Below are 25,037 nucleotides of genomic sequence, written 5' to 3'. Positions count from 1 at the left end.
AAATACTGTAAGTCGGAGTCACTGGATGCAACAACCATGTAATTTAAGCCTCTACAATGAAGTGTTTCTCAACTGTTGATTTTGGAAGCTCATTTGAAAGTACTTCAGACAAGTAAAACACATACAAGATAACAGTTACATGGCTTTTCTGGTCATTTTAGGACACAAACGCTCTGTGTTTTACAAAACTCAAGTGATGACAAATGTCCGCTTGCAGTTGGTTGACAAACTCCTGCTTCTGTTTCTTATTCGTGCTCATGTTTCACAACCAATGTGAAACAAGAGTAATTAGGACTTTATACACCCCTGTTTTACTTAAAGATAAAGTCATTTTGTGGAAACAATATGAATTAAATAAGGTTACAAATCTGGTTGCTGTAATATGCAAGTACCGCTTTTTCTAATGACTGTAAACATCAAGACAAATTATTATGCTTATGTGTGATATGTAGCCAGAATCAGCAGAAAGTATTTAATAATGAGGACTAGCTAAGGGATATAAATACAGATCTGAGGGCTTTAGTTCCTTCAGATACTAGGTGTAGGACGTTTTATTATTTAAAAAGCTTCAGGGTCAAAGCTCTCTGCACAAAGGGTATGAAGGTGCTTGTCCCCAACTTCACCCACTTCTGCAAAGTTATTTTTCAGTTAAAAAATTCTCATTGAAATGGTTTAAAAACTGAGTGGGACTCCTGCTGTGACCATACCTTACTAATTTTTTCTCCCTGCATTGCTCAACTTATATTCAAAGTAAACCAGAGCAGATAAGAAAGTAGATATAAAATGTTGCTGTTTTATCCTCCAGTTTAAGATGGGTTGTTTGACTTTCTGGGCCTTCATTTTATTTATTTGTCATGACATCTCTTGATTCTTTTAGCATTTTTGTATCACAGTCTCCTTGAATTAAAAATCATTATTCTTTGGAAAAGATTCTGTTTCACTTATTCCACTATATATCTAGTATTTGCATTCAGCCATGCAAGCTGGATACACTTTCCCAGGAGTACAGTGACTTATGTTAAATATAATAACTACAGTTAGAAATAAGTCAAGCATGGACCGATCATTTATCTGCTACAAAAAAAAAGGGGGGGGGGGGGTTCCTGAAATGTTCACATGTGTGTATTAGGCTAATGACCAATAGGGTTTTTTTTTAAGCCTAGCCATGCATCTGAAGTCTCTGACAAGTGCTGCTACCATTGATAAGTATAAGCACTGGCTTAAAAGATGAAACATTTACAAGTAGGGGCCTGGGCGATGATATCAGCCCTTCCTGGAGAACAGTAGTGTCAGTGGGGGATTCTATGACTGCTCCTAATTTGCAGTCACCTGCAAATTTAGTCATCCAGAGGCCCTTGACATTGGCCTTGACTTTTGAGAAGTAAATGCTAAAAAGGAGCACTCCCAGGACTGATTCTCAAGGGACTCTGCTTGTGACTGGCCACTTTGTAGACGTGGACTCCCCAACTCTAACTTACTGGGTCCTGCTTGTGATCTAGCTGGCTATCCAGTGGGTGACATAAGGATTTATATCTAACTTCTTCAGTTTATCAACAATGGGCATTGTGTCTCTCCAAAGCTAAGAATAATGCATCCATGGGACCAGACGATGTCCCAGGCTGTGTACTATATGAACTACAAAATGAACTGGCACCTCATCTAAGTGCCATGTTTAATTATAGCCTCACCTCAGGCTTCGTGCCCAATGAGTGGTGCACAGCTACAGTTATCCCACTCCACAAGGGGGGATCCACCTTGGATCCCAGGAACTATCATTCCATCCGTCTGACGAGCCTGATCTGCAAAGCCATGAAACACATTATCATGGAACTTATAAACAAAGACATTGGCAACCTTCAAACACTGGACCCTACCCAGTTTGGTTTTGTAAAGGGCCGATCTTGTCTCCTCAACCTGATTGACTTCTTTGAATCAGTCTCCAGAGCCATGGATGAGGGTAAGGCAGTCCACACACCCCACTCTGGAATCATAGAAAAACTTACTGAGCTGGGCATTAATCCCTACGTTACTCGATGGGTTGCCAACTGGCTTACTGACAGAACCTACACTGTAAAAGTAGCCAACTCAAAATCCAGCTCCAGACAACTGACAAGTGGAGTACCTCAGGGTTCAGTCCTGGGACTGCTCTTGTTTGGCATCTACTTCTCTGAAGTACAGGCCAGCACTAAGGGACTCTGGCTAACAACGTTTGCAGATGACTGCAAACTGGGAGCCATTATTGAATCCCCAAATTATGTGGATATTCTACAAAAGGGCCTTACAGAAACAGATGCTTGGTACCAGAGCCATGGGCTCAAGCTCAATGCCAAGAAATGTATAGTTATCCCCTTTTGGAAAAAAAATGCACCCATGAATTACCACATAAGTGGCAGTACACTAAACACCGAAAGTGTGATAAGGGACTTAGGGACACAGGTGGACAGTGGTCTCACTTTCGATAACCACATAGCCACAACAGTCAGGAAATCCTTCTATGTGGCACACCTCATCACTAAGAGCTTTTCATCCAGAAGAAAGGAGATCATTGTCCCACTGTACTCATCCCTCATTAGATCCATTATAGAGTACAGCACATCATTTGGTATGTACCTCACAAGACATCTGCAACAACTGGAAAGGCCACAAAAATACTTCATTAAAAGAATCACAGGCCTAAAGATGATGCCCTATGCAGACCATCTAAAAAACTTCAGCTATACTCTGTCGCATATCTCCTATTCAGAAGTGATCTCTGCATATCATACAAGGCCATGTCAAACCCAGTGCTGTTGGACATGCTACACTTAAAGAAATCCCAATCCCTCAGAGCTACATGCTCCAGGGATCTAAACCTGGTCATCACAATGAACAAAACATGCTGGAGGAATAGGTTCCTGACCCAGAGACTCCCCATACTCTGGAATAGATTGCCCATACATGTCAAGCTGAGCACCTCTTTGGCCCTCTTCAAAAGGAACCTTGAAGACTGGATGGGAGATGGGAAATTCACCCCGGGGATCACATCATTGCCCTGCTAGACAGGGGACCAAGGAAGTAAATATTCTTGGAAGAAATAGCCAGGGAATTGATATGGCTAGGCTTGTATAGGCCCTAGGGCCGATAGCCTAGTACCAACCTATGAACCTATATGAACTGTTTTGCTGTCATCCATTGCTTTGGTGACCTTCTCAAAGAAGTCCACTTGGTTGAGTGAGTATGATATACCATTGACAAAACCATATTGGGCTGGGTCCAGTGTCTGTAGGCTTCCTATATTATTATCGATCATTTCCATGATAAGTGTTCCCATGGCTTTGCATATGAGACTAGTGGGTCATGTAGTTTCCATGGTCTGTAGATAGCCTACCTTTGTGCAGAGGGATGACTGTTTCTATTCTCCATTCACAAGCCAAGATGCCTGTCTGGAAGCTGCAGTCAAGTATTTATTTATGTATGTATGTATTTATTTATTTATTTATTCATTCATTCATTCATTCATTTATTTGTCTTTGTGGACTGAGAAAGTCTGACTGGAGCAGAGCCCATTTTCAGGGAAGGCTCAGCGAGAAAAGCTCCACCACAGTACATTTATATTAATAAGTGAATTTCAAACAGTTCTCAGAAAAAAAAAACAGTTACACTTCTCATGAAACAAAAAATAATTACAAGACAAAGAACATACAGTAAAATATTTACATCAACAATTATAAATCTGTACAATTGTTCCAGCTGTAAAATCTAGCAGAAGTAAATAGATTGATACTGCAGAAGGGAAAACATTGTAAAGAAGTTTAGTGTTCCTTTATCCTGCTGAGTGCTACATCTAACTATTGCAATGATTTTCTTCCCTCTGTTATATAGTCTATTGATGATGTGATTCTACCATGGTGGCTTGTTTCTTGAGCTAGTTCTCTACTACTTCCTGGTGGGTAAACCTGCCTCTGTGCAGCTATTAACATGTTTCTATAGGTTTTCTGTGAACAGTTCTGCATAGGCAGCAGGGGTCTCAGGGTTTATGGAGGATTACAATTTTGCCAGGTTATCACTTAATAGTAGGAAGTTAGCCTTAGAGTAGTTCTTGAACATTCCAGGGTTAGCTGGGGTTCCAGGTTTTATTTTTACTTCAAAGGAGACCATTTTGTGGTCTGTCGTGCGTTTAAAAAAAGTATTTGTTACTTCTTTTGGCCTGTGAAATGGTCCAGTCTGTTTAATTTAAAAACAGTTAATTATAATTTAATGTTTATAGCTATCATGACACTTTTTTTTCACAGACTTCTGCCATTGTATTTATCTGACGTACTTTCTTACAGAATAACAAGGACATTATTTTTTTCCACATTGCTTTTGACTGCATTTGTACCCATATGCCTCAGTATTATCCCCATCGGACCACCCTTGTAACATTAGTTAATGTGTTTCTAAACCCAGCTTTTTACTGTGTTGTTCCCATAGGTTTCCTCAAGAAGAGTTAGGCACAGATAAACCATTACTGTGTTCAGAGTAATAAAGGGACCCATCTCTGCTGACTCTCTCTCACACACACACACACACACACACACACAAACACACACACACACACACACACACACACACACACACACACACACACAAACACACACACACACACACACTTGCTCCCTCATGTCTTGTATTTCCTCATTGATCCGTGATATTCATAAACTGTGTAATTGAAATGTTAATACTGTGCACATTACACCCAGTCTCCTTTTTAATTTTAAAACTGCAGGTAAAACACTGAAAAAAAGCTTACCTTTTAGTCAATACAATGGCTCAGTAGTTCAGGTACTTGCATCACAGGGTCAATCCCGTATTCCAGTTATTGTCTGACTGGAGTTTACACATTTACTCCTGGCTCTACATGAATTTTATATGGGCTTTTATGGTTCCCTTAACTCTGCAAACATGCTGGATAAATGCTGTTTTAAATGTCCCATATGTTCATTTATTTACGCCTGTGTGTGGCTTTGTTGTTACTGAAAAGGGTCTGAAAAAGAAGAGTTAATTTAGTAAATTAGCAAGCACATGAATATACATTACTTTTGGTTGCCTGATCTAGACCAGGTAGGTCTGTGGTGTGTTTTCACTGGAAAATCAGAGATGGAATTCATACAGACTTGGTAAGGTTTTTCCAGGACAGCGGGATTTCTTTTATTCTTCCTCCAGTGCATGTTTTGGGGGTCTTCATCATTTACTTAAGTTACCACCAGCTCAGGATGATGACATCTCAGTTTATAATTTCATTGTAAAAAAATGGACCTTTTAAGTATTGACTTCAAATTGTAGTTTGCAACAATGTGTTCAGTGCAGCAGCATTTTTTAAAGAATTAAACTAAAATAAAGGTGACCTTTAATAATGTAAATGTTTGGCAACACTGATTTTGTTTTCCTTTGTTTTTAAGGTAAAATTATCTGTGTATAAAGATTTCCTGAAAATGATGGGCGTGTTCCTGTTTATTGTATCTGCATTATTTTACATAAGCCAGCAAAGCGCTTCCTTTGGCTATAACTACTGGCTTACTTTATGGGTCGAAGATCCTGTTGTAAATGGGACACAGCAGAACTCTGACGTCCGAGTGACAGTATATGCTTTTCTGGGAATAATACAAGGTAAGTTATAAAAAAAAAATCTCAGGTGTATTAACTTAAACCTGGTAAAGCAGAGTCATGTAACTTCAGAGATGAAGACTTTGATTCTCAAGCAAGTTACTTCACAGACACATGTTGTGTCACAAGCAGACAAGGTCATCTTTGGCAAACAGAAATGTCAACTCTAAGTCCCCCAACCAGACATTCTTCTAACCACAGCTGTATCTAGCTAGCCTGTCCATAAAAATTGTGAACAGGAGTGGTGACACAGTACAACCTTGGGTGAAGCAAGCACACATTACAAATGTAATTTTACGCTGGGAATGTGGATATAACTCTTATGTTATACATACAGTGACCAGATAGCATGAAGCAATGACCCTGGTACCCTATATTTCTGTAGGAAGTGCCACAACACATGGCAAGTGAACATAACACTTCTCTAAGTCTATAGAACAAATTCCATCATTGACAAAGTACGACTGTGATCCCTCATACAGCCGCAGAAGAATAACGGCTGGTCCATTCATAGCCGGCCTTAGGCATAGGCCAATTAGGCAGCTGCCTAGTCACTCAACAGGGGTGCTTTGCCAGTATTTGTTTGTTTTTTTGCAGTAAAGAAATGGTTTCTTTAAAATATGTTGAATGACTACAGGAACGAAATGACGAGTAAGACAAACTGTGAGAAAAAGGAAGAAAAACGTAATCTGGATGTGTAGGTAGACCAGGATGGGGCCACTGTGAGCCATTGGGGGTACTGCAGAGCCATTTTGCCTAGGGCACCAGTTGATCAAAGGCTGTCCCTGGGTCCATTGCACATGTTAGATGGAAGCCATGCCTTGGTAATAACTTGGGTGCCCACAATATTGGATGTCACCACTGTTTCATAAATACAGAGCAAGGTACATATTGGACAGCTGATTTTATGCAAGAATATGTCCATAGTGGCTGTATAGATCTTAATACTTTTGGACTTCTTTTAAAGGCTACCTGTTACATAGATGTCCAGCTTATTGAAGATGCATGCTTAATTTGGTTCTATTTTCTTTTCTGCTCATCTTTGGCTGCACATTTGTTGGTCTCCATTATGGACTCATAGGACACCATCTCCCATCAATCTCCCATTCATCTCACCCAGGTTAGGTCTGCTACTTAAACTAATACTCTACTATATAGCAGGAACAATCCCATAGCTCAGGATGAAGGTCCCACTCGACACAAAAATAAATCCAACAGAAAGAAGAAGAGTGGATACAAACGATGGCTCCAGATTCCAAGTGAATTCCAAGTAGAAGTCTTTATTACAGTCATAAGCACTTTCACAATGAAAGCCAACCATCCCTTAAGCCATATATTAAGCACACAAACAAACTGAATAGCAAGTATGTAACAAATATATTAAGAACATATATATAAAAAAAATAAAAAATATATATAAAATAATACAATTATAAGAAAATAATTTAATAATTATATGTTTATAATATGTGTGTGTGTATATATATATATATATATATATATATATATATATATATATATATATATATATGTATATATACACACACACACACACAATATTCTGCTGTCCTAATAAATGTAAATATGAACTTCATACATAAATACATGTACAAAAAGCACCTATATAATGGTCTAGCTTTAAGGATAGGTTTCACTGGAACTTTATCATTTAAGGCCCTGCCAGCATCAACCCTCATCCTAATGATCTATTTTGTTTCTAAAACTTCTGTTCTGTTTTTGATGTCTCCCATTCTCCCATCCAGCTTTGTTTTTTCCACAACCATGAACTTAAAATGATGTGCATCATCTCTCCCAATATTATGTCTAGCTAACGCATTAGTCTTAGTCATATTCCTGATGTCATATAAGTCTTACCTATATAGAATGATTGGCACCCTAAACAGTGTGCCAAATATACAAGGTGGACAGAAACACAAGTTGCCATTAATTTAAACTTATATAACTTGTTGAAATCAGAATGAAGGAAATGTCCTGAAGTGTCTAAATAAGTGCAAAAATTACAATTATTGCACGGTGTCATTACAAAACAATTATCCATAAGTGTATTAATTTTCTTTGGAAAACTCTACAATCTCTTGAGAGATTTCATGTTCTTGTACACAAAACTGGGATTGTTACCTACTATTTCCCTAATACAATCATCTGCCGTTAGCCTAACTAGGGAAATAGTAGGTAATTGATACCCTTATGGGTAATTGTTTTGTAATGACACTGTTTACGGTGCCAATCATTCTATATAGGTAAGACAGATAGGCGTCTGAAGGACAGGATAAGGGAACACTTATATGACATCAGGAATAATTGTTTAATTATACAATTAGTATTTTGAATACAGGATATGATGTCAACAGTATTTAAATGATGGTTTTTCAGTGTTATTTTAACTTCTGAGGAAGCAGTGATTCCTAACTGTGAAAGCGCTTATGTACTGTAATAAAGATTTTTACTTGGAATCTGGAGCCATTGTTTGTATCCACTCTTCTTTCTGTTGGTAATATTCTGCTATCTTTTATTGACTCCAGTATCGTATGATTAAAAGAGTTCCATGTCATCATTAATATCCCACCTTATTTTATTCAGTTAAAATTGCATCCTTTTTATTCCACTTTTCCCTTACAAAATACTGTTTTGTATTAGACACCAGTTCTACAACTATACAAATAGAAGGAAAGAACTTTTCCTACATTCCCATCCACATAGACATCCAAAACAAATGTTTTTCCTTCTGTAATGACTTCCCACATAAACACCTTATCCAAACTGCATTCAAGGTAAGTATATATTCATATCTTCACCTTATCCGATGCTTTTTGGGACACACCAAAAACTTAAACCCAATCCCATGTTAAACTTTATTGACTCTCAAAGCAATCCACTGCCTAACTTAACTGAACAAAGGTATAAACTTTTGACCAACAATTCATCTTTGCTCTACACATGCAAAACATTGCAAAAGCAATACTTGTTCAGCTTAGGGTAGCTTACAATTACTCTCATCTACTTTTAAGAGAATTTAGTTAATTTAGAGTTCAGGAATTACAAATGGTAATGCCTATAATAGAATGCTGTCTACCATTATTTGCTCTAGCATCTGCTCAGTACACCCATACTCTGCAAGTGACTGCAAACAAGATCTGCAGATTCATAAGCCTGTGTGGTCCCAGAAAACATTATTTATTTATTTTATTTTATTTTACATTTGTTTACTGGGCTAGTCTAACTGGATATATTTCCATTTTCAGTAGAGGCCCAGGGAGAAAACATTACTATAACATTCCAGAAAAGTCCAAATTACTTCCAGTAACTGCTAGGGCCATTCTTCTACACAACTCTTTGATGTCCAAACTAATTCACTGCTCATAAAGTTGAAGTAATCTAAACAATTTGGGGGTCTTGGCCCCTGCAAAGACCAACTTCCCAGAGCTTTGGGCACCCTTCATGTGCTCTAACTGCCAGGGGCACTTCAGGTACCCCATATAAAAGGCAGTTGGAGTGCCAACACTTCAGAGCATTTATTTGCCCAGGAATGAGACAAGCACCATGAATACTTCTGCTAGAAAACAAAAAGTGAATCATAACTAAAAATAGGGTTAAAACAACTGTAGCCTAGCAACAACAAAAGGAACCACTAAGAGAAGAAATAGGAGGCCGGAGGGTGGTACATTTACTGCAACAAAGATCCATTAGAACATCTATTATTATGGTAAGATTAGTTATATTATGGTAAGATTAGTTATACAGCTGTACTACCTGCAGTAGCTAAGCTGTTTGGATATATTGCCATAGCTTAGTCAGGAGTAGTTAAAAAAAGGAGGAGGTCAATAACTAAGACTTTAGATGCTCCTGAAGAATGTCCCCAGCAAAGCCTATTCTGGGCCTGGAAATGAATTCATATTTGAAATGCTTTGTAAAAGTGTGTACAGAGAACCAAGTTGCTGCCTCTAGAATATTCTAGAAAGGCACCAAAGAAGCCAATGACCTTGATGAATGGGATGTAATCCTGCCTGGAAGTGGCTTACTGTGGTGAGGATAACAAAAAGTTATCTCATGGGACAATCTAGAAATCATCATCTTAGTGACAGGTTCATATAGGTTCATAGGTAGGTACTAGGCTATCGGCCCAAGGGCCTGAAGAGCGCTAATGAAGAACTTTGCTGGACATAGATGGGCAGCCTGTTCCAGAGTATGGGAAGTCTCTGGGACAGGAATCTATCCCTCCAGCATGTCCTGTTTATTGTGATGACAATGTTTAGGTCCCTAGAACGTGTAGCTCGGAGGCATTAGGATTTCTTTAGGTATAGCATGTCCAACAGCTCTGGGTTTGACAAAGCTTTATATGTTAGGCAGAGATCATCTCGGAGTAGGCAATATGCTATGGAGTAAAGCTGGAGTTTTTGAGACAGTCAGTATAGGGCATTTGTTTGAGGCCAGTAATCCTCTTTATGAGGTACTTCTGTGGCTTTTCCAGCTGCTGCAGATGTCTTGTGAGGTACATTCCAAAAGGGGCATTGTACTCTATAATGGGTCTAATGAGTGTCGAGTAGAGAGGAACAATGACCTCTTTTCTCCTGGATGAGAACCTTTTTATGATGAGGTGTGCCACTTAGAAGGACTTCCTGACTACTATGGCGATGTAGATTGCTGCCTATGTGGTAGTTCATGGGTACAGAGTTTTTACCAAAGGAGATGACACTGCACTTTTTGGCATTGAGCTTGAGGCCATGGCTCTGACACCAGACATCTGTCACAGCGAGGCCCTTCTGTAGGATGTCCACATCATTTGGGGACTTGACTATGGCTCCTAGGCTGCAGTCTTTCCCTCTTACCTTCTTAGGAAATGAACAACTGTGCAGCTTTCCTGAAAGGCTGAGTTTTGTCTAGGTAGTATTTGAGCTGCCTATGTACATCCAGAAAGTGAATCATTCTTTCTCCCTTGTTCTTTGGTTCAAGAAAGAAGACTGGGAGATCAACAGTCAGGCTTGAAGTCAAACATGAAGGTGTTTTTTTTTTCTCAATGAAACCCTGCCCTTGTGAAAAATGGCATATGGTTGACTCATAAGTGCTTATAACTCAGATACTCACCAAGCCAATGTCAGAGCAATAAGTAAAACAGTCTTCTATGTTAAGAACCTCAAATCAGGTTCATAGTCTGGTTCGAATGGGAGACAATGTAAGCTTCTCAAACACAAAAACTAAGATCCCTAGGAGGTACCATATGTTTCCTATGTGAGTGACTATGGAAGACATCATTCAAAAACTGTTTAACTCAAGCATTGTTAAGAAAGTGGGGTGGTGGAATCTGAGGCAGACATACAGAAAGGACTGAAAAGTATACCTTAATAGAAGAATGCAACAAACCATAAGACAGTAGCTCACACAAATAATCAAGAACCAGTGGCAACTGGGCCTGAAAAGGGGCCTGGATCTGTCAGTGGCACAAATTCAAAATTATTTTCCACTTGCAAATGTATAATTTTCTAGTAAGAAGCTTTCTCACTTCTTTTAGTACTTGCTGGATGTTCTCAGAAATAAAGGTGCCCAGAAGGTAAGAAAATGATATCATCCAGGTAGTTAATTGAAGATTTTCCAGATTAGGGTGTGAGTAAATCTGGTCTGAAGGGAAGCTTGTGGTAGTTTCCTTAGGCCAAATTAAAAAGGAGGGAGGACCACTGTTGCCTTGCCCAGATGGGGAGGTCACCACCACAGTTTGAGTCCTTCTGGATCTTCAGAGTAACCCTGGTAGTGGAAAGAGTGGAAACGTATACAGGAACATTTCCGTCCATAGAAATGAGAAGATATCCATCTTCCAGACCTAACTGCAAGGAACGCTGAAGCAGAATTTCTTACTTTATCTGTTCTGCAAATAGGCAAACAAATCTGATCAATTCTCTGAACACCCCAGGATGAAGCTTCCATGTATGAGGGTCTAAGGGTCTGTCCTAGTCCTGCTGAACTTGTCTGCAGTAATGTTTTTCATTGACAGAATGTATGAGGTGGTCAAATTGAGGTGAATTGCTACCTCCTAGGTTATCAAAGCCAGTTTGCAAAGAGGGTTTATGTACCATGTCTTTGTGGTGTCTGTATTCCTTGAGATGAGATGTTTCAAGGCCTTCAAAGCATTGAACAACCATATATTTGATATTTATGTACTTCTGTCTGTCTACAGGATCTGACAGTACTTGCACTTGTACTCCTTTTGAATCCACTTCCCATGCTCTGGTTTATTAAGGTGTGTACAGTATGCATCTGTAAACCTCTGACTCATGTCTTCATTCCTCAATACATTTGAATTTTGGCTTTATCACTTACTGACCCCATTCACATTGTCTCTAAATAATATATTATATATATATATATATATATATATATATATATATATATATATATGTTAGTGTCTGTGTGTATATATATTTCCCATCCACTCATCAAGATTTTTCTTGAAGAGTGCTAATGAAGAACTTTGCTTGACATAGATGGGTAGCTTGTTCCAGAGTATAGGAAGTCTCTGAGACAGGAATCTATCCCTCCAGTGTGTCCTGTTTATTGTGGTGACAAGGTTTAGATCTCTAGAGCGTGTAGCTTGGAGGGATTAGGATTTCTTTAGTTGTAGCATGTCCAACATCTCTGGGTTTGACATAGCTTTATATGTTAGGCAGAGATCACCTCAGAGTAGGCGATATGCTATGAAGTAAAGCTGGAGTTTTTTGAGACGGTCAGTGTAGGGCATTTGTTTGAGGCCAGTAATCCTCTTTGTGAGGTACTTCTGTGGCCTTTCCATCTGCTGCAGATGTCTTGTGAGGTACATTCCAAAAGGGGTGTTGTACTCTATAATGGGTCTAATGAGTGATGAGTAGAGGGGAACAATGACCTCTTTTTTCCTGGATGAGAACCCTTTTATGATGAGCTGTGCCACGTAGAAGGACTTTCTGACTACTGTGATGATGTGACTATCAAAGGAGAGACTACTGTCCACCTGGGTCCCAAGGTCTCTTATCCTGCATTCGGTGTTAAGTAGATTGCTGCCTATGTGGTAGTTCATGGGTACGGAGTTTTTACCAAAGGGGATGACACTGCACTTTTTGACATTGAGCTTGAGGCCATGACTCTGACACCAGGCATCTGTCTCAGTGAGGCCCTTCTGTAGGATGTCCACATCATTTGGGGACTTGACTATGGCTCCTAGTTTGCATTCATCTGTGAACTTTGTCAGGCAGAGGCCTTCTGTGTTAGCCTGCACTTCAGAGAAGTAGATACAAAACAGGAGAGGTCCCAGAATGGAACCCTGTGGCACTCCACTTGTCACTGTCTTGAGGTCAGATTTGGAGTCTGCAACTTTTACAGTGTGGGTTCTGTCAGTGAGCCCGTTGGCAATCCATCTTATGACATAGGGATTTATACTTAGTTTAGTGAGTTTATCTATAATTCCAGAATGGGGGATGGTGTCGAAAGCTTTGGCGAGATCAAGATAGGCTGTGTGAACCACCTTACCCTCATCCACGGCTTTGGTGACTGCCTCAAAGGAGTCAATCAGGTTCAGGAGGCATGATCTGCCTTTCACAAACCCAAACTGGGTGGGATCCAGAGTTTGGAGGTTACCAATGTCTTTGTTTATGAGCTCCATGATGATACATTCCATGGCCTTGCAGACCTGGCTTGTTATGCTAATAGGTCGATAGTTCCCTGTATCAGTGGTGGCTCCCCCTTTGTGGAGTGGGATAACTGTTGCTGTGTGCCATTCAGTGGGCACAAAGCTTGATGCGAGACTATTATTGAACTATGAATATAGTTTGACTTGTTTTCTCAGGGTTCTGTGCTGTATCCCCCTACTCTTTGGCATTTCCATCTCTGATGTAAAGCTGATGTCCAGTGTTTGTGGCTGACCATGTCTGCAGGTGTCTTCAAACTGGGTGCCATTAACTGATTCTTGTAACAGACTCTTGTATTCTCCAAAGAGGGGTAGAGTCAGTACCTGTTGTTCTGACCTTGGCCTTAGACTTAATGTAACTGTATAAATGTATCATATTCTTTTAAATCGAGAATAACCTTTCATCAGCCATAAACACATATATTGAACAGGTTCATCGGTGATCTGTATTGATAAAAAAAACAGCAACATCAAAATGGAATGAACACAAATGTAAACAGACCTTTTACTTTTGCAATCACATTAAATAAGTAAAAACTGATCCGCACTGGTACAGCGGTAGCGTTGTTGCCTCACAGCAAGAGGGTCTCCTGTTCGATTCTCGACTGGAGTGCCTTCTGTGTGGAGTCTGCATGTCCTCCCCATGGTAGAGTGGCTTACAAAATGCGTGAATGGGCGTGCCTTCACTGAAGGTTGGGCGTCGGGCTGGCAACTCAGCACCATAAAAATTGAATGCCAATGAATTAGCGGACCGGAGTTCCGCTGTGGCGACCCCAAACTGGGAAAAGCCGAAAAGACAAATAAACACAAACATTAAATAAGTAAAAACTACACACCAATCCCTCACCCTGGAAATTAAATATATTAACTCCACAGTCATACAACTGGAGGGAAGGAGGAAATATCCATAACTATACTGCAGTCTAACTGTTGAAGGTTGACTACAATATGACGTGACCACTTTACTGACAATCAAAAACACAGGCAGAAGATAAATGCACTCTACGACAAAGTCAATGACACCCAAATAAATAAATTGGGAAACCCCCCTTTGCTATTGCTTATCCCATAAATGGAACCCTGCTTATGACTGATATGGCCATTAGAGAGCTATGCACTTTTATTGGCATTAAACTGTCATTTGATCATTGTGTATCATTTGCAGTAAGGAAATCTTTTCATTGCGTAGTTAATTGTAAATAGATAACATTAAGTACCGAAGCGGTCTTAGTTCCCCTGTGTTCATTGCTTGAGAGACCAGTTAATGAATCTAATTCCCTGATTGCTGTGTGTCTTACCAAACACCTATTTTAGCTTGAAAGGCCTCACAGTTTTCTAAATAAATAAGGTCAAAGGGCCAGGCTTCTTTCGTTATCCTGTCAAATTAAAATGTCTCTCACTTTTTTTTCCATCATGTACCATCCTGCATGTAGATCTCTGTCTTGTCTATTAGGCTTTAAAATAGTCTTGTTTTGGTAGATCTCATCCACCTCATAAACACTGGTAATGTTAGAAATATATACTCCGAAACACTCAATTTATATTATAATGTAAATAAGGTGACTCGAAGGGATAGGGTCATTACCTAAAGGATTCCTTGTGTGTCGGACAAACTTCTTTAAGTAAAATGGGGTAACACCTTAGCCTCCTCCAAGTTAAGACTGGAAGAATGGAGGGCTTCACATTAATTTACTGGTGGGGGTAGTAGCAGGACCCATGTCTAGAAGGAAGATAAACCTACCAGTTGTTCTCTCTACTGTACATGGCCAGACTGTATAAGGTTGTACATACTGCTTGCCTAGTACAAACCTCTGAACCTAATTTGCCATTTATTCTATATAAACTGTAGAAAACTGTAGTATAACAATGCAACTTTGAAATCTTACATCATACAGTGATTACATATGTATATTTCTCTGTACCAAGGTGTAGCATTTTGTGTTAAGTACTGGTGAAAATCTTTATTTTTTTTTTGTTATAGCCATGTTAATGGCTGCAGGTCAGTTCTGTACCATAACATAGAATGATCTAGTACCTAATCATTAACCTACCTTTTTATGACATATTGTGATGTCATGTATATGAAGGCTAGTAACACTAGATGTGAGTCAGAAGGATTTTTAAAATTTGTAAAGTATGTTGTTTTCTTTTACTTAAGTGTTTTTATATATGGTTGCTTGACTCTGAGTACTGTCTGGGTTTTTTTTGCTTCCAGTTTTCCTTTACCGTGGGCGTTTATGACTTTATGTATGTTTGCTAGAATCTGAATACTGTCTGGGTTTTTTGTTGCTTCCAGTTTTCCCTTACCATGGACCTGTACGACTTTACTCTCAGGAGGATTTGCTATATGACAAATTACCTTCACGGGGGTGGTTTTCAATCATTAAGGTATTGGTATCTGTAAGCAGATTTGGATTGTTTATTACTGATCTGTTGGAAAAAATATCTAGTATTGTATTACAGCTAAAATAACAGCTTACTTGATAAAAACTTTCAAACATTTTAAGGTTAATGCTGAAACTGTATTTTGATTGTTTGTATTCTCAAGGACGTGGTCTTACTTTGCCTTTTTTCCCCCCTATTTGACAGCTACTGGCTCATTTTTTGCAGCACTCCTTACCACAATAGGCTGCGTAATTGTTTCACGTACTCTTCATTTCAAGCTCCTTATCAACGTCTTAAGGTGCCCTTTGAGCTTCTTTGAGAGAACTCCAACTGGGAACTTACTTAACCGCTTTGCAAAAGAACTGGAAACTATTGACAACATAATCCCCAAGACCTTAGTGGTCTGCATAACCACATTTGTGGTTATTTCAGAGATTTTTGTCATCATTGCAGTAGCATCGCCAATGGCCATTGCCGTCTTTATACCCGTATTCCTGTTGTACTTTTTTGTCCAAGTAAGTGATGCTCTTGTTTCCTGTTTCTCTTTTATTTTACTGTGAACTTTTATTAACTATGAGAAATGGAGCTCCATAGTATTAGTAAATTAAATGTTCTGGTATTTTAATTTTATCATCCAGGTATCTGGCACATTAGACATCTACATAATAGCTTTACTAACAGATTTGTGAGTAATAATCTTATCTTCAAATAAGTGATATGTAGGAGAAAGGCTTCCTGTGACTTCTAAGAGGTTTTGGGAAAACTCGTTTGAGGAATATTTAACCATTTTTTGCACACCAATAATGTATCACCTATGTGTTTCTGAACCTGCTACTTATTGTATCAATTCAAGTTGTGGAAGTTTTAAAGGTCTAGGGATGTGACTGAGAAACTAAGAGAACAGTCTGAGGCAATAGTTATTCAAAACATTACTTTATCTGCAACCCATGTGAACATTGTTGGGAAATGTAGCTACATGATTTTTAAGAACATAAAATGAGTGGTTATTGTGTATTTATCTGCCTGCCCTCATTCAGAGTTAAGTGGGGGGGGGCATGGAAGGAGAGAGACCTAGAGATGGGAGTCCAGATATCAATGGAGTGCTACTAACAAATTACAAGGTAAAAAGTTATAGCAGGTGACATTTACTTCTTTAATATATTCTGAAATTCATAAGTATTGTACTTGTTGTCTTTAGGAGTTTTTAGGTTTATTGGTTACACTGACCAGCACACATGCCTCATCATTGTCCTTGTACTCATATTTCTGCTGTACTGCACTCTCAAAGGTGATCTAACAAAGAAGAGCTGGGCTTTAAATGTTTTCTGACACATCATCATTAAGGCAGAGGATCCCAAAGCTGTCTTAATATGAACAGAAGCACCAGCTTGGCTGAGGAAATCATTTCTTTCATGCATTAAGGAGGGTGTTACATGTGCTTATTATAAAAGTAGTACAATTAATGAAAAATGGAAAGCTGTTTTGAGTGTTTACAAATGTCAAGGCAGGGCTGTTCTGTCAGTGAGAGGTTTGAACTCACTGAGATGCAGCTAATAAGACCTGCACGACACAAGGGTGCAAATGATATAGTTTTACACACACACACACACACACACACACACACACACACACACACACACACACACACACACACACACACACACACTCTCATTATGATCCTGTGATAGTTGACACACACACATCTCATTATAATCCGGTGATAGTTGACACACACACACTCTCATGATCCTGTGATAGTTGACACACACACACTCTCATTATGATCCTGTGATAGTTGACACACACACACTCTCGTTATGATCCTGTGATAGTTGACACACACACTCTCGTTATGATCCTGTGATAGTTGACACACACACACTCTCATTATGATCCTGTGATAGTTGACACACACACACTCTCATTATGATCCTGTGATAGTTGACACACACACACTCTCATTATGATCCTGTGATAGTTGACACACACACTCTCGTTATGATCCTGTGATAGTTGACACACACACACTCTCGTTATGATCCTGTGATAGTTGACACACACACACTCTCATTATGATCCTGTGATAGTTGACACACACACTCTCATTATGATCCTGTGATAGTTGACACACACACACTCTCATTATGATCCTGTGATAGTTGACACACACACACACTCTCGTTATGATCCTGTGATAGTTGACACACACACTCTCGTTATGATCCTGTGATAGTTGACACACACACACTCGTTATGATCCTGTGATAGTTGACACACACACACTCTCATTATGATCCTGTGATAGTTGACACACACACACTCTCATTATGATCCTGTGATAGTTGACACACACACTCTCGTTATGATCCTGTGATAGTTGACACACACACTCTCGTTATGATCCTGTGATAGTTGACACACACACTCTCATTATGATCCTGTGATAGTTGACACACACACTCTCATTATGATCCTGTGATAGTTGACACACACACACTCTCGTTATGATCCTGTGATAGTTGACACACACACACTCTCGTTATGATCCTGTGATAGTTGACACACACACTCTCATTATGATCCTGTGATAGTTGACACACACACTCTCGTTATGATCCTGTGATAGTTGACACACACACACTCTCATTATGATCCTGTGATAGTTGACACACACACTCTCGTTATGATCCTGTGATAGTTGACACACACACTCTCGTTATGATCCTGTGATAGTTGACACACACACTCTCGTTATGATCCTGTGATAGTTGACACACACACACTCTCGTTATGATCCTGGGATAGTTGACACACACACTCTCATTATGATCCTGTGATAGTTGACACACACACACTCTCGTTATGATCCTGTGATAGTTGACACACACACACTCTCGTTATGATCCTGTGATAGTTGACACACACACTCTCATTATGATCCTGTGATAGTTGACACACACACTCTCATTATGATCCTGTGATAGTTGACACACACACTCTCATTATGATCCTGTGATAGTTGACACACACACTCTCGTTATGATCCTGTGATAGTTGACACACACACACTCTCGTTATGATCCTGTGATAGTTGACACACACACTCTCGTTATGATCCTGTGATAGTTGACACACACACACTCGTTATGATCCTGTGATAGTTGACACACACACTCTCATTATGATCCTGTGATAGTTGACACACACACTCTCGTTATGATCCTGTGATAGTTGACACACACACTCTCGTTATGATCCTGTGATAGTTGACACACACACTCTCGTTATGATCCTGTGATAGTTGACACACACACTCTCGTTATGATCCTGTGATAGTTGACACACACACACTCTCGTTATGATCCTGTGATAGTTGACACACACACTCTCGTTATGATCCTGTGATAGTTGACACACACACTCTCGTTATGATCCTGTGATAGTTGACACACACACTCGTTATGATCCTGTGATAGTTGACACACACACTCTCATTATGATCCTGTGATAGTTGACACACACACACTCTCATTATGATCCTGTGATAGTTGACACACACACACTCTCGTTATGATCCTGTGATAGTTGACACACACACACTCTCGTTATGATCCTGTGATAGTTGACACACACTCTCGTTATGATCCTGTGATAGTTGACACACACACTCTCGTTATGATCCTGTGATAGTTGACACACACACTCTCGTTATGATCCTGTGATAGTTGACACACACACACTCGTTATGATCCTGTGATAGTTGACACACACACTCTTGTTATGATCCTGTGATAGTTGACACACACACACTCTCATTATGATCCTGTGATAGTTGACACACACACTCTCGTTATGATCCTGTGATAGTTGACACACACACACTCTCGTTATGATCCTGTGATAGTTGACACACACACTCTCATTATGATCCTGTGATAGTTGACACACACACTCTCATTATGATCCTGTGATAGTTGACACACACACACTCTCATTATGATCCTGTGATAGTTGACACACACACACTCTCATTATGATCCTGTGATAGTTGACACACACACTCTCGTTATGATCCTGTGATAGTTGACACACACACTCTCGTTATGATCCTGTGATAGTTGACACACACACACTCTCATTATGATCCTGTGATAGTTGACACACACACACTCTCGTTATGATCCTGTGATAGTTGACACACACTCTTCTTATGATCCTGTGATAGTTGACACACACACTCTCGTTATGATCCTGTGATAGTTGACACACACACATTCTCATTATGATCCTGTGATAGTTGACACACACACTCTCGTTATGATCCTGTGATAGTTGACACACACTCTCGTTATGATCCTGTGATAGTTGACACACACACACTCTCGTTATGATCCTGTGATAGTTGACACACACACACTCTCGTTATGATCCTGTGATAGTTGACACACACACTCTCGTTATGATCCTGTGATAGTTGACACACACACTCTCATTATGATCCTGTGATAGTTGACACACACACACTCTCATTATGATCCTGTGATAGTTGACACACACACACTCTCGTTATGATCCTGTGATAGTTGACACACACACACTCGTTATGATCCTGTGATAGTTGACACACGCACTCTCGTTATGATCCTGTGATAGTTGACACACACATACTCTCATTATGATCCTGTGATAGTTGACACACACACACTCTCATTATGATCCTGTGATAGTTGACACACACTCTTCTTATGATCCTGTGATAGTTGACACACACACTCTCGTTATGATCCTGTGATAGTTGACACACACACACTCTTGTTATGATCCTGTGATAGTTGACACACACACACTCTCGTTATGATCCTGTGATAGTTGACACACACACACAGTCTCATTCTGATCCTGTGATAGTTGAGACACACTCTCATTATGATCCTGTGATAGTTGACACACACACTCTCGTTATGATCCTGTGATAGTTGACACACACACACACACTCTCATTATGATCCTGTGATAGTTGACACACACACTCTCGCTATGACCCTGTGATAGTTGACACACACACTCCCGTTACGATCCTGTGATAGTTGCCACACACACTCTCATTATGATCCTGTGATAGTTGACACACACACACTCTCGTTATGATCCTGTGATAGCTGAGACACACAGCCTCGTTATGATGCTGTGATAGGTGACACACACACCTCGTTATGATCCTGTGATAGTTGACACACACACTCTCATTATGATCCTGTGATAGTTGACACACACACTCTCATTATGATCCTGTGATAGTTGACACACACACACTCTCGTTATGATCCTGTGATAGTTGACACACACACACTCTCGTTATGATCCTGTGATAGTTGACACACACACTCTCATTATGATCCTGTGATAGTTGACACACACACACTCTCGTTATGATCCTGTGATAGTTGACACACACACACTCTCGTTATGATCCTGTGATAGTTGACACACACACACTCGTTATGATCCTGTGATAGTTGACACACACACACTCTCATTATGATCCTGTGATAGTTGACACACACACACTCTCGTTATGATCCTGTGATAGTTGACACACACACTCTCGTTATGATCCTGTGATAGTTGACACACACACACTCTCGTTATGATCCTGTGATAGTTGACACACACACACTCTCATTATGATCCTGTGATAGTTGACACACACACTCTCATTATGATCCTGTGATAGTTGACACACACACTCTCATTATGATCCTGTGATAGTTGACACACACACACTCTCATTATGATCCTGTGATAGTTGACACACACACACTCTCGTTATGATCCTGTGATAGTTGACACACACACACTCGTTATGATCCTGTGATAGTTGACACACACACACTCTCATTATGATCCTGTGATAGTTGACACACACACACTCTCGTTATGATCCTGTGATAGTTGACACACACACACACTCTCGTTATGATCCTGTGATAGTTGACACACACACTCTCGTTATGATCCTGTGATAGTTGACACACACACTCTCGTTATGATCCTGTGATAGTTGACACACACACACTCTCGTTATGATCCTGTGATAGTTGACACACACACACTCTCGTTATGATCCTGTGATAGTTGACACACACACTCTCGTTATGATCCTGTGATAGTTGACACACACACTCTCATTATGATCCTGTGATAGTTGACACACACACACTCTCATTATGATCCTGTGATAGTTGACACACACACTCTCATTATGATCCTGTGATAGTTGACACACACACTTGTTATGATCCTGTGATAGTTGACACACACACACTCTCGTTATGATCCTGTGATAGTTGACACACACACACTCTCGTTATGATCCTGTGATAGTTGACACACACACACTCTCGTTATGATCCTGTGATAGTTGACACACACACTCTCATTATGATCCTGTGATAGTTGACACACACACACTCTCATTATGATCCTGTGATAGTTGACACACACACACACACTCGTTATGATCCTGTGATAGTTGACACACACACACTCTCATTATGATCCTGTGATAGTTGACACACACACTCTCGTTATGATCCTGTGATAGTTGACACACACACACTCGTTATGATCCTGTGATAGTTGACACACACTCTCGTTATGATCCTGTGATAGTTGACACACACACTCTCATTATGATCCTGTGATAGTTGACACACACACACACTCTCATTATGATCCTGTGATAGTTGACACACACACACTCTCATTATGATCCTGTGATAGTTGACACACACACTCTCATTATGATCCTGTGATAGTTGACACTCACACACTTCTCGTTATGATCCTGTGATAGTTGACACACACACTCTTGTTATGATCCTGTGATAGTTGACACACACACTCTCATTATGATCCTGTGATAGTTGACACACACACACTCTCATTATGATCCTGTGATAGTTGACACACACACACTCTCGTTATGATCCTGTGATAGTTGACACACACACTCTCGTTATGATCCTGTGATAGTTGACACACACACACTCTCGTTATGATCCTGTGATAGTTGACACACACACACACACACACACACACTCTCGTTATGATCCTGTGATAGTTGTCTTTCTTATTTTAGCCTCAAAAAATGTGGCTTTTTTGAGCCCACTGATCATTGATGTACAAAGCTTGGCCTTGTCTAGGACAGGTTCCCATTATTTCTGAAATCTGTACTTGCTTAAGGAGTGACCTGGATGAATGAACTGTGAATGGTTGCTTTCGCAAGAGGAGGGAAACTTGCAGTGGGCAGCAATAAATACTCATTTTGATTTTTTTGTAGTGAGATAGTTAATGATTTTTTTCCTAAATCAGAAGTCATCAGCATTAAGGTACATATTCATTGTAATAAAATCACTAAGAACAATACATGGAAAGTCAAATTCCTTGACTGCAGTTTGGATCACCTTTTCATTTTATTTTCCTCTTTATATTTATAAATTTGATGATCCTTTGGCAGTCAATGAACGGAAATAAGTGACCAAAGGACAGACCATGGAGCAATATTTGCTATTAGTTTTCTATAAGAAATGCAGTCTATGAATTTTTCTAAGTAGTTTGTTTTCAACAGTGCTTGTCATTCTGCTGTCTTTAGGTTGTTGCCAGCTGAAACTACACTCTTTACTGCTCTTTGTTTTTTACACTAAGATATTACCTTAATGTTTGTAATTGGCAAACTTCAATTTTTAGCTTCCCAACCTTTTAACATGATGCCTTCTCCGCAACTTAGATATGTTCTGTACATTTTTGAACTTTGTATTTTTTGAACTTTGTATAAGTGTGTATTGATTGTGTGTAAGTATTATGCTTTAATTCTGTCTGGTTTGTATTTAATCTGTATTTATATTCTTGTGTAGAACATTGGTGTGTTTTCCATTTATGTAGTAAATATGTTGGAGGGCTCATAGTTGCTGTTTGTTCAATATGCCCAACAGTTTTGGAAATCTTTGCTGGTGAATGCTTACAGATACAAGCTACCACACCTGTTTCTACAACTTGCTTTAGAACCCATGCAATTTTATGTTAATACAGCATCGTGAACCAATATGTTATAGTGTCAATATTGACTCATTTCTTGAGCTTTAGCTGCCTTAATGTGTCACATAAACAATTTACTAAAACCAGTTAGTAGATGTGCATAAACAATTTACAAAAAACAGTTAGTAGTTGTGCCTGAGTGACTAGAAATTGCCTTTGTGTCTATGTTTCTCTTGATAAAAATAATGTAATCCCACAGCTGCATTATAGTAAAGTTCTGCTGGTACTGCCTAGGTAGGTAGCACCGTCTAGGTAGTTATCTTTGTGAAGATGACTGCCTCTTTCTTAACCACTATGATCCATAGTCCTCTGTTATGGTAGCCGTCTTTTCAAATGTCACATGCCTGCATCCCAGTTTGGACATCATATTGTGTGTTACCAATAGCATATCACAATAACATATCCTTTGAGGTAGGCCCCATAAGCTTTGCTGGACAAGCTGAATGATTCTGCTGGATATCTACATATTTTGCTGAAGGAACCCTTCTAAGCTGTGGGTCTGGAGATACTAGGACCTCAAAGATGCTCTGTGGTACATTTTAGTGCACCCCTTGTTTTGAGCCATGCATTGGATACACTTATGACCGAACTTCTGATGAATGTTTCAGTTTTATGTTCATATAGATTCATAGACTAGTACTAGGCTAACTGCCCTTGTGGGCCATTTTAAGCCTAACCAATTACCCCATGTGAGAAACAAACCCTGCACCTTGCATCTGTAATGTAAGTACCTTAACCATTATGCCAAGCTCCCACCCTTTGGATTACTGTACTGTATCCTGTACATATTACAGGGAATTAAAAGTTGTATAGCAGTATTAATTACACTGACCTGCATATACAATTCACACATTGTGTTAGTTCTTAAAATAATGACAACTATTTTTTTTATATTTATACAGAACTTTTAGTTGGATAAGGCCACTCAGTCAGTATTGGGACTTGGATTTACATTACAGTACTTGGAGCCATCTTTATGATTTGTTGTTTATAAGGCACATCTCCATTCCCAGAAATATAGTCATACCTAAAGAGTAACACTCTAAAAGCTTCCTAACAAATATGGAATGCTTATGTTCCAAAAAATATTTTATAGTGGTGATACATTACTTTCTCTAGAGGTTTGGTGTAATTAAATTTAGGTCTAACGTACTTTAGTATATATCTGGCTCCTATGTGACCTAAAGTAAAATTATCATGCTGTGAAGTGGGTAGGGTTTATCATTCAGAGCTGGCACAAAGTTATGTTTACCCTAGCTGCTCA

The 25,037-nt window shown here is 39.4% G+C and overlaps 1 protein-coding gene across 1 annotated transcript in view; it reads left to right on the top strand.

Annotated features, from left to right (window-relative positions):
• LOC122816399 (multidrug resistance-associated protein 1-like) overlaps window positions 1-25,037 on the top strand; it is an 827,783-nt gene that overhangs the window by 667,149 nt on the left and 135,597 nt on the right. The window contains exons 21-22 of the mRNA XM_044089157.1: window positions 5,421-5,628; window positions 15,881-16,191. Of these exons, the coding sequence (XP_043945092.1) occupies window positions 5,421-5,628; window positions 15,881-16,191 (519 nt within the window). The remainder of the gene's footprint in view (window positions 1-5,420; window positions 5,629-15,880; window positions 16,192-25,037) is intronic.

Source organism: Protopterus annectens, chromosome 12.part0 (genome assembly GCF_019279795.1).
Source record: "Protopterus annectens isolate FY-2018-M chromosome 12.part0, PAN1.0, whole genome shotgun sequence".
Taxonomy (NCBI): Eukaryota; Metazoa; Chordata; order Ceratodontiformes; family Protopteridae; genus Protopterus; species Protopterus annectens.
The sequence above is the reverse complement of the archived record's forward strand: the minus strand, read 5'-3'. Positions and strand labels throughout refer to the sequence as shown.